This window comes from Colias philodice, chromosome 16, assembly GCF_061535455.1.
Source record: "Colias philodice isolate Cphi_HAF_F1 chromosome 16, ilColPhil1 Martin Lab GWU primary, whole genome shotgun sequence".
NCBI classification, from domain to species: domain Eukaryota; kingdom Metazoa; phylum Arthropoda; class Insecta; order Lepidoptera; family Pieridae; genus Colias; species Colias philodice.
Window position 1 is genome coordinate 3,162,203 of NC_143101.1, and position 11,248 is coordinate 3,173,450.

General features: G+C 33.3%; 2 protein-coding genes across 2 annotated transcripts; one reads left to right on the forward strand and one right to left on the reverse strand.

Annotated features, from left to right (window-relative positions):
* Position 1: 1 nt before the first annotated feature.
* Orc1 (origin recognition complex subunit 1) lies at positions 2-5,751 on the reverse strand. The gene is made up of 9 exons (XM_089705160.1): positions 5,578-5,751; positions 5,255-5,495; positions 4,231-5,149; positions 4,001-4,097; positions 3,382-3,554; positions 3,016-3,113; positions 2,315-2,577; positions 1,620-1,818; positions 2-1,033 (listed from the first exon to the last, which is right to left on the reverse strand). Exons 1-9 carry the CDS (start codon positions 5,670-5,672, stop codon positions 776-778), a joined length of 2,343 nt encoding a protein of 780 aa, XP_089561286.1. The 5' UTR covers positions 5,673-5,751; the 3' UTR covers positions 2-775.
* A 2,619-nt stretch (positions 5,752-8,370) lies between these two features.
* LOC149481524 (protein AATF-like) lies at positions 8,371-10,380 on the forward strand. Its single transcript, XM_089705360.1, has 2 exons — positions 8,371-9,193; positions 9,484-10,380. The coding sequence occupies exons 1-2, from the start codon at positions 8,442-8,444 to the stop codon at positions 10,361-10,363; spliced, it is 1,632 nt and encodes a 543-aa protein (XP_089561486.1). The 5' UTR covers positions 8,371-8,441; the 3' UTR covers positions 10,364-10,380.
* The last annotated feature ends 868 nt before the right edge of the window (positions 10,381-11,248 follow it).

The following is an 11,248-nucleotide window of genomic DNA, read 5'->3' on the forward strand; positions in this document are numbered from 1 at the left end:
AATAATTATGATATGTAATGCGAAAGGCTTTGAGTCAACAAATAAAATCAAACAATAAAATCAGGAATTTCCAACTTCATTTTATCATTTTCACTTATTACTGTCAATAATGATCAACAATAATATGCATTTTTCAGGTATTTTAAAGAAGCTTTCTATTAAAAGTTATTCATAGCTGACGACCAGCGCCAAGTTATGAGTCGTCTTAAATTTAGTACTTATAGTCCTAAATGGATATCTTGTCAGTATTGCCATACAAAATTATTATAATAATGTCAATAGCTCAGAATTTAATTTAAAAAAATGATTTAAATAATATCAATAATATGTATGGGGAACTAAGTAAATATGATTTTTGAATTTATTATACTAGTCTGGCGCATATTGTGTTGTGCTTGAGCGAATGTTCGCGCGAATGTTGTAACGGAACTTTCTAGACGGCAATTTGTTTAGTCACATAATGAACATCATCAGCACTAACGTTTAATAGCAACCTCGGTTCTGATGGTTTTGGTTCCAAGAGTAATAGTTTGATAGCAGCTAATCTGGTACATATTGTATGAGCCTGTGACGGTGTAGGCGCTCGAATGTTGAACATCTATCTAGAGTCTAGACAGTCATTTTTTAGTCGCATAATGAACATCGTCAGCACTAACGTTTAACAGCAGCCTCGGGTCCGATGGTTTTGGTTCCAAAAGCAATACTTTAATGGCAGCAAGTCTAGTACATATCGTGTGAGTTTGAGCGAATATTCGCGCGAATGTTACTTAAGTTTCTAGACGGTAATTTGTTTGGTCGCATAATGAACATCATCAGCACTAACGTTTAATAGCAACCTCGGTTCTGATGGTTTCGGTTCCAAGAGCAATAGTTTGATAGCAGCTAATCTGGCACATATTGTATGAGCCTGTGACGGTGTAGGCGCTCGAATGTTCGGCGCACTTCTGTATGGACGACCGTCGAGCGCTACTATAGCAGCTGCTGTTGCTAACGCACGAGATAGGGTTGTCTCGTCTGAACCTGTTCTTTCCACCTGAATGTCAATAATTGTGAGAAAAGGACATTTTAAAGCAATTTTAATTTTAAAGAGCTTAATTTAGGGAAATATATTATACTCTTAATGAATGTGTTATATTTTTAGAGACTTTTCCTAAAGGGTTTCTATTAAGTGATGAAAAAACACAAGGTAAAAAGCTTATTAATTAGGCTTGAAGTTTTATACACACATTATTTTAATCTATACTAATATTATAAAGCTGAAGAGTTTGTTTGTTTGTTTGAACGCGCTAATCTCAGGAAAAATTCTCTCTGTGTTAGATAGCCCATTTATCGAGGAAGGCTATATATCATTACGCTAGGACCAATAGGGGCGGAGCCACGCAGGTGATACCGCGGAGCGCAGTTAGTAGAAGGATAAAACTAAGTTCCAGTTCACTTTGAGCACAGAATACATAATAGTAGCTTTGAGTTAATATTTATTACAATAAACAACATATTTCTTCTGCACAAATGAATGAATATTATGAAATCTTCAATGTTATATCTTTAAATTTCATAACTTCTTCTAACTTGCAAAATGTACCTCACACATTTTTAAACTACACTACACGGTATATTACCTCAGCAGCCACCGCTCTCAGCATGAGCCGTTCACTCGGGGAGCAGTTCCTGATGGCTCGCACTGCAGCACTAGATGCAGCTTCTCCGAGCGCTAACTGGACTTCCTTTAACCCCGCTTCTTTATCACCGGCCAGTTCTAACGCTCTAGTGCAGAGTGCTAATGCACGACGTGCATCACCTGATACGGCAGCTACTTTTCTGTAAAAGTTTGATATTTTAGTGTGAATTTTGTGTAGGATAAAGTATTTTGTGATAGGTTGAAGACTAAAAATATATATATCTATCCTAATATCATAAAGCTGAAGAGTTTGCTTGTTTGTTAGAACGCGCTAATCTCGGGCGATTACAGGTCTGATCTGAAAAATTCTTTCGGTGTTAGATAGCCCATCGAGGGAGGCTATTGGCTATATATCATAGCGCTTAGACCAACAGCAGCGGAGCCACGCGGGTGAAACCGCACGGCACAGCTAGTTGTAATATAAAATTTAATCCTCCATTTGAAATTACTACATACTCACATTATCCACGGCAAGACCTACATTAAAACCAAACTTTTTAGTAAATACCAGCTTTTTTACTTTATGTACATATTTCTATTAAATCATTAAAGTGCTCTGTTTGGACGTGAAAGACAAAATAACAAACACATTTTCGCATTTATATTATTAATTACGATATAAGGACGAGGATTTACCTAGCAATCAACTGAACAGCATCCGGCGTGACATTCGCACCAGCCAGTTTCGTAGCCACAATGCACTGTAACTGTGTATGTGTGTACGGCGGGAACGTCAATCTGGTTAGTCCCAAACGCGATGCGACTCTAGCTGCTAGAGCTCGTTCAGGTAGATCCATAGTATTGGCCACTGCGAGTACTGTTAGTAATGCTGTGTTGTGTGCAGCCCACTCCATTATACTGTAGAGAACGTCTTGGCGGCGGTTACAGAGGGCGTCTAGCTGGAAGGTTGTTAAAACTTAAAATAATGTTTAAATTTAAAAAAAAACAGGCATAAATTATGAAATAATTGTATTGTCACCGATCCTTGATAAGTGTACAAAGTTTGAATAAAATCTATATGTTCAAACAGGGTTGAAATCGACTTTAAAGAAGTTGTTTCTAGTAAATTGATTGTAAATTCAATAATGAAATAACGAAAAAAATTGGTTGTCTGTAATGTCTGTTTACTGACGATAGTTGAACATGACAACGTCCGATTGTGCTTCTTTGTCGCTCGTTCCGCGCTCTCGCTTGCACTTCAAGCCTTACATGGAACGCCTCAGAGCGAGGTAACGCCGCATGAGTCATGTTTTTTCGTGCGTGCAGCCGGCTCTATCCAATTATCAGACGTTGTCACGTCAATAACAATATAAAAATTTAAAGCATATAATTCTTACTTCATCCACAACTAGGACTGTAGGTGTTCTCCGTGGCCCAGGGTTTGTGAATCTCTTTTCTAGTAGTGAACATGCCTGCTCCCAAACAACTGATTTACCTGCAGGTATTCGAATGGAGATTTTATTAATAAAAATTAAATAAATTTGTTAAAAATAATCTCACTTCTTTATTAATGTTATGAAAAGTATGTATCCTACTTTTCATAACATTAATAAAGAAGTGAGATTATTTTTAATTTATACAACCAGATACTTGTTTCAAATAAATATAAATAAACACTCGAAAAATCGGTAATTCTACAGAATTTGCACACTTTCAGAATCTTCTATTATTGAATCGAAAGCATTATTCATGAAATAGCATACCAGTAAGTTGCTTGTAAATTTGTACATAAGCCTGCCTTGGTTCCGCTATTCTCATTCCATTCACTTCTACTAGTTGAAAATCAGGTAAATCTGATTCTTCCTTCAATATTTTTAAAGCTGAATTTACTGTTGCTGTTTTGCCAGTGCCTGGGACACCTGATATGTACATACATCTGAAATCATTTTAAAATTTTCATTGATAATATTTTTTGCTATTTTTTGTAATAATTTTAAAATGTATCTTATGGAAACAAAGGGAGTTCATAAAAAAAATATGTCATTTGTTTTAATATAGAAAGTGAGGAAAGTATCTTATAATATAAAATTCTCGTGTCACAATGTTAGTCTGCATACTCCTCCGAAACGGGTGGACCGATTCTCATGAAATTTTCTGTGCATATCGGGTAAGTCTGAGAATCGGCCAACATCTATTTTTCATATGTACCACGGGCGAAGCCGGGGCGGGCCGCTAGTTTTATTATAAAATCATATTTAAAAATTGTAAGTACATATATCATATTATTTGAAATAAAATAGAAATAGAAAGTGTTTTATTTGCCACCATGTAATAAAAATATACATCTTAATAATCATAAAAAGATGAAAACTTGAAACTTACCCACTCATATGGTCAAGCAACTTAGATCTCACAAATGACAAAATTTCATCTAATTGGTTTTCTCTCCCTGGTAAAGAGCGGTTTTCTTTGGTGAAATCTGTAAATATTTATTTAAGTTGTATTTTTTATCATATACATACTTAATGCCTCTAATAATAAAACAAATATATATTAAACCATTAAACAGTTACATGGAAAACTACAAAAAGTTATTAAAAATATTAACTTACCATTAATATTATCTACTGAATGTGTTCTTGAATGCAGTGTGGGTGTCAATTCACTGGTTAGAATTCGTTTGACACTCTTAGGTGTTTTAGCTATAGAAGTTCTAGTTCTAGGTGTTTTAGGAGTTTTGGGTGTCCTAGGTGCTCTTGGTGTCCTAGGTGTTCTAGGAGTCATAAGGAATTCATCACTTGTTTCTGATATTCTATAGTTTCTGGTTGGTGTTCTTTTAACAGGAGAAACTTCTAACTCACGATATGTCATAGGATTCCTAGTTTTTCTTCCAGATCTAGTTGAATATACCTCTTTTTCTTCTTCTTCGAATACTAAAACCTTTTTAGGTGTCTCATCATTTGCTTTACGTAATGGAGTCTTTCGTTTCGGTGTAGTTGGCACATGTTGTCTGATTATTAATGTCGGTAGTTCTTCATCCGAGTTCTCTCTCAGTTCCATAGACAAAATATCTTCTAAATTATTTTTATTAAGTTTTTTTGTACTTTTTGGTGTTTCTATCACAGGTGTTGTTATTTCTGGAGTTCGAGGCACTTCCTTATCATTTTTGTCAGCCAATATTGCTCTTTTAAGTAACAGTTTTGTACCATCATTCTTGCTTACACTCCAATTTCTATCTGAAAGTGATACACGGCCCATTCTTTTGACTAAACTACTGGGTGTTTTAGGTGTAACTGCAGATTTTCTTGGTGTCGCTAATAATTCTAAAGCCTTTCTTTCTTCTTCAACCACAGGCTCTAAGTTAACTTTCCTTTTAGTGATAGCTATGAGTCTGTACCGACAAATGTAATTATATGGACTGTTTTTTAATGACAATCCAGTATCTTTAGTGAATATGAAAGTTATATTACATTTTTTGAATATTGTCTCTATAGACACATCAGTGTCAAAAGGACGGTGGTCTTCTATTACCTGGAAAAAATAATGTTAAATTCAGTAAAAATAGGTATAGAATCTTTCATACTATAGGCATAACCTATAGTTAAGACTAGATAAACATAATTCTCAACATCTTACCTCTTTTTCTAGAAAGTTTATTGGCTCTTTATTATTCAAGCATCCTTTAGGCAAATCATTGGGTTTCGAATACCATTGTACTTTAGCTCTGAATGGATCGTGCTTGTTATAAATATCTTCGTATAGAGCTAGTATTTTGGCTGCGTCACATCCTTCTTCAGTGTCGGGTTCTGCCGAGTCGGCATTTGATATTAGCACAAAATCGCCGACTTCAGCGATTACGTCTTTGAACTGAAATTTTCTGTAAAATATATATTTTTTAAAGGTGCTCAAAAATTACAGTAAAATGTATAAACTTGATGGAAATTTTAAATAAATCTAACCCATAGTAGTGAAAAGTGCTAGAAACATTTGATTCATTCGATATTTCTTCACTTAACCAAATTACTGCTTTAGTTTTTTCTCGCCGACGAGGCATATTTTGTTTTTTAAATATTCCGTTAGACTCGTTAAATACTTTAATTTCTTTTTCACACGCAAGCTTTTGTTTTGTTAATTTTGTTAACCCTTATTCAAACGCGAGCCTGTGGAGGAGCTAACAAAAAAGTAAGATACGTTCCTGGGTAATTTTGGGTCGTAGATTTCAAAAATACACACAAAAAAGGGGTTAGTGGGGGGGAAGTACCCTTTTTTCGGTGGGAAGTATATATCCCGTCATCTGTTCTCTCTTGTAAAAAGTTTGGAAAGGTGGGAACTATAGCTCCCAGTGTCCACTCCAGACATCAATATTTTAAAACACTAGTTAGTTGTCCTGACTCCACTTGTGAATTTAATGTTATCGTAAAAAATTATAAAAATCAAGTTTTTTAATAAAGGAGGTGAAAGTACTCATCAATGCAAGTTTCTTTTACTGAGGGAAGAATTCGGGAATTGAAAAATGAATGACTTCAACATTAAAATGGCATTTTTCTAAAACAAAATAAAAACAATAGGTAAATACTAATGTATTGAGTTAAGATTTCTAATTATCTGATCAGGAAATAACGAATAACAATAAATAAGTTGCTTATACCAACTAAAAAAGATTTTTTAGACACACAGATTTTATATATAGAATTTCCGAATGTCGTGTGCAGTGACGAACACTGGGATGATATCTTCCCACTTATAGACTTAATTTCAATCGACTCTACCAAGGTATAAACGAAAGATTCTGGGCATATTTTTCCGTTTCACGCAACCGTAATATAGTCTAGTTTACATAGCTAGAACTCAAATCTACTTATCTAATTTTTTTTGAGCACTACACCAAAAACTAAAAAATAACGGTCGTTTTCGGCTGCAAAATCACGTCACCTGACTTTGACGTGTGTTTACCATGACATGTAATAATTCTCTGAAAAGCGTTTCCATGAAAAAAAGTTCTCTAAAATGTTAAGATTGCGTAGATAAATATTACACTGCATTAGGTTTAAGCATATAAAAATAAAACACGATTTTCTTCAATCTGAGACGTGGGAAGTATAGCTCCCAGCGTTTTAATAAGGGTTAATGAAGTTGAAAACTTGAAATTGTACCGGATTCTAAGTTATGTCATTTTTCGCGCTTTAATTTACTCAACAACAACTTTGTAAACTCGTTTTTAAAAAATCGGTAACTTTGGTTTCTACTATTTTACGAATAAATATTGAACAAAGTTTTACATTGTAAATTATGTAGTACTTTATTTAAAATATATTTCAATGTAAAAATCAAGTAAAAATACATATTAAAAAAAAAACTATATAATTTTCTATGACTATAGGATTGGGCACAGAACAGTAAAGTAGATAGAAGTGTGATGTGGGCGTGGCCCACGTGTCAATAATAAGTTTAGATCACCTAACTTGCTCGTGCGCAGAAAAATATTCGAGTCGGTTGTCAGCTGTCAAACCTTTTTTCCATATTTATTCATTAATTAGGACGTGTTGTTCGGTATTAGAGTGCAAAAATGATAGCAGACGAAATAATATCAGCAATGGAGGCATTTCATACCATCGGTAAGTCTTATTTTTATTTATTTTACATATAATATTTTATGTTATAACTTCGCTTGTAATTTGTCAAAATTGTATACAAATATCTAGTCAAAATGAACCTTAATTCGTAAGAAATTAGTACTATTATAGATTGAACAGCAAACAAGACTTTCTGGAATATTATTGCAATAAACAAACGAATGTCGCTTTAGTGATGCTTGTGGCGCATATCGACAGTATCGATACTTTAGAAAAGACAAACATTATAAATATTAAACTTTATTTTATTTTTCCTTAGCTTTCATTTGTCCAATTTATTTATAGATTTCCCAAAAAGGCTAATTTAAAAGAGAAATGGATAAATGCAACGTGACGAGTTAACTGGATGCCGAACAGCACTAAGCGGTCTAACAAAGGCCACCGATACAGCAAACCTACGGCAGTTCCAAGATTTAAAATAATGCATATTTTCTATTTGTATTTTGTAAATATAGATTAATACTATTCTATTCTGTTTTTTATTTAATAATAATAATATAAAAAGACGTACTTAGTAGTAATAAACATACTCCAAAATGTGACACATTATACTATACTCATATAGTTAATAGAAAGAAAAAAAAATACACAAAAAATATTTATTTGTGAATTATCGATAACAATTATCGATAACCTGACATCCCTCAGGGCATAGCATCAGATAAATATCAAGTTAATGTCATTAACGTTGAGTGACACAAATTTCAACCTTATCTCTATGTGTTGAGGTTCAAAGTTATATCTATCGAAAACTAACGCCCTCTGTTGTGGAGTAGCTGAATGTTTTCGAATTTGGAATTTCTGTGCAATGAGAAACAAAACAGCTAATATACCTAGGGATGTTATACTAAAATAAACCGTAATATGGTGCGTTAGGGTACATATTGAAATGCTGAATTTATAAGCTAAGTCAGTTTTTACTCAAATTAAGCTGTCCAATCAAAGCCATAGTTTACTTGTAGTGTACTGTATAACTATCGGTTTAAATGTGTGAGTTTGGCGACACTGGTTTTCATACTAATTATGTCAATAAAGCACTTCTATATGTTTTTACTGTTCTGTGGGATTGGGGATCTAAATTCTCAAGTGTCAAATGTCTATTATCATATTATGTCATATGTCAACGTCAAAAGCACATTGGTGATATTTGATTGGAATTTTTAGGGTTATTTGTTTTTAAAAACTGCAATATGAAGTTCAAACAGAAGAAGAATACAAAACAAACATTATCTGATAAAATAGCAGATGCATTGACTGTAAAACCACGAGCTGATATTGAAGATGATGAAATATTTAATACAAAACCAAATACAGTTACACGAGCAGATTATAGTAGTTCCTCTGACGAAGATGAAGCTTTAATAAGTGATTTTCGCAAGCGAAACGTGAACTTACTTAGTGATATAAGCAAAAAGTATGAAGGCAAGGTTGTATCTAAAAAGGAATTGGAAGAAAACAGTTCAGATGACGTAAGTGAAGACGATGAAAACGAGAAGAAAAGTCAATCTGGTAAGGATATATCAGTTGAGGAAGAGACTGGAGATGAAAGCGACGATTATAGCATAACAAAATTCCAAAAACAGCTTCAAAGCGATTCAGATGATGAGAAATCGTCAGAAAACGATGATGGTGATCAGGGCAGTGATGAATATGATGATGAGGGTGAAGGGTATGATATTAGTCAAATGGATGAGCCAATCAAAGAACAGTTTGAACATGTCAAGAAGCAGGATGTATCGGAGGAAGCTAAAAAGGGTATTTGTGTAAGAAATCAATTGTTACTCTGGGAAGGACTTTTGGAAATGAGGATACACTTGCAGAGATGCATGAATACAGCGAACAAAATGCCTATGAGTGATACATATCAAGAATTAAAGGTGAACTCTGATTTTGCAGAAGAGAGTAGTAAAACCTTAAATAATGTTACCACAATTTTAGATAAGTAAGTATTATTTGTTGCTTTAATATTAAGAGAGCTTTTTCAAATATTGTTCTGTATTTGATTTAATGTGAGTTTAATACATTTAAAAATAACAGACTTAAATGAATTTTAAACATAATACAAAACATATAATATTCTGATGTTACAAACATTTTATCAATGTTAAAATATGATATATAAATCTCAATAAAAATATAATTGAAGCTATGACACAGAATTTGTTTAGACCTAGCATATCCTACAAGCATATTGAAAGATAATTTAGTTGAAATTATATTTATTTTTTTCAGATTTTTAACACTTCAAAGTGTGCTGCTAAAGAATTTTCCAGAAACAAAATCATTATTGAAAGGCAAACAAAGCCAGGATTCTAAAGTGGAAGAGAAGAAGGAAGAAAGCGATGAAGAAATACCAAGTGACACAGATAATGAAGAAATTCCATCTGATACAGATACCGAAGAACCTGCTAAACCTGTAGAAAATAAAGAACCAACTAAAACTAAAAAATTGCCTAAAAAGCGTAAACTAGAAGATTACGAAAGCGATATAGCAACATGTTACAAGTCATTCAAATCATTCAGAGATTCAACTATCCAAAAATGGAATGACAAAACTCGTATAGCAACAGCTGCGAATATAAAAAATGCACCAACAAACACAATACTACAACAAATTTCATACATTCTTTCTGGTAAGCAAAAGCTGATAAGACGAACCCAGTTAAAACGATCGGAGTACGATATAATCGGATACAAAAAAGACGACAGTGAAGAACATAATGGTTCAGAAATTAACCCAATTACAAGAAGCAGAAAGGACGATGATGAATACATACCGGAAATATTTGATGACAGCGATTTCTATCATCAATTATTGAGGGAATTGATTGAATGTAAATCGGCAGATATAACTGATCCCGTTCAGTTGAGCAGGCAGTGGATAGCGTTGCAGCAAATGAGGAGCAAAATGAAACGAAAGGTTGATACTAAAGCTACTAAGGGACGGAAGATTAAGTATGTAGTACATAATCCACTGGTGAGCTACATGGCACCAGAGAAATCAACTAAATGGAACGAAGAGAGTGCAAATGAATTGTACAGTTCATTATTTGGTAAATTGTTTGAACATAATAATGTTGGACTAAATGTCAATTTGGATGATAAGAAATAAATAATTTTTGATCTGGATTTGTTTTCTTTTTTAGTGGAATTTGTATTGAAAATAAAGTTAAAATCAATACATTATATATTTACTTATTATTCACATGCATTGCTAGCTATTTTACTGTATAACTACTTTCTAATAATTTCATATGATATGATGGAAGTAACGTGGCATTGAAAAGAACTTTACACAAATTGTGCACATTTTGTGGCATGTACACAACGCCGTGGCGCGCCGCGCCGCCCGCTTCCTTCTCATGGACCGTTCGTTCGACTCAGTCGGTGTTTGTTTATATACAATAATTATTATTTATAATATCAAGGTGACGAGTGACAACCCTGCGTCTCGCGAGCTTAGGTTCCGTGCGTTCCTATTCGCCGGGAATCGACATACTTGTTTTCCTTATACTATGGTTGTAACCAAAATGTAAAGGACTATCACAATATACAGTATGTATACGAATCTTAATCTGAATACCTCTGGACGCATCTATAACATAAATTTTCTGCTCTTGATAATTTTAATTTCAATTTTCATATATGTATCGTTATCGTGTAGTCGAAATTATTATAAAACTAATGATAATTTACAATTTAATGAAGGTAATAATTATTATACTTATTTTATTGATAGTCTGACCTTCCGTGTATGATAGATATAAAAATATTATATAATTGGTATGTATTACATGCGGTTCTGCCGTGAGTTTTATCGAGTAGCAGATAAACGAGAGATTTTGGATAAAATATTTTATCCCATTGGAAAGTTAGTGAACTCAGTTTTTATTTTTATTTTAATTTTGCACTGTTTGTTTTTTTCTTCGATTGTTCATTTTATGGCATTGTAGCACATAAAAAAACCTACGTGAATATCAATGGAGAAACCAAAAAA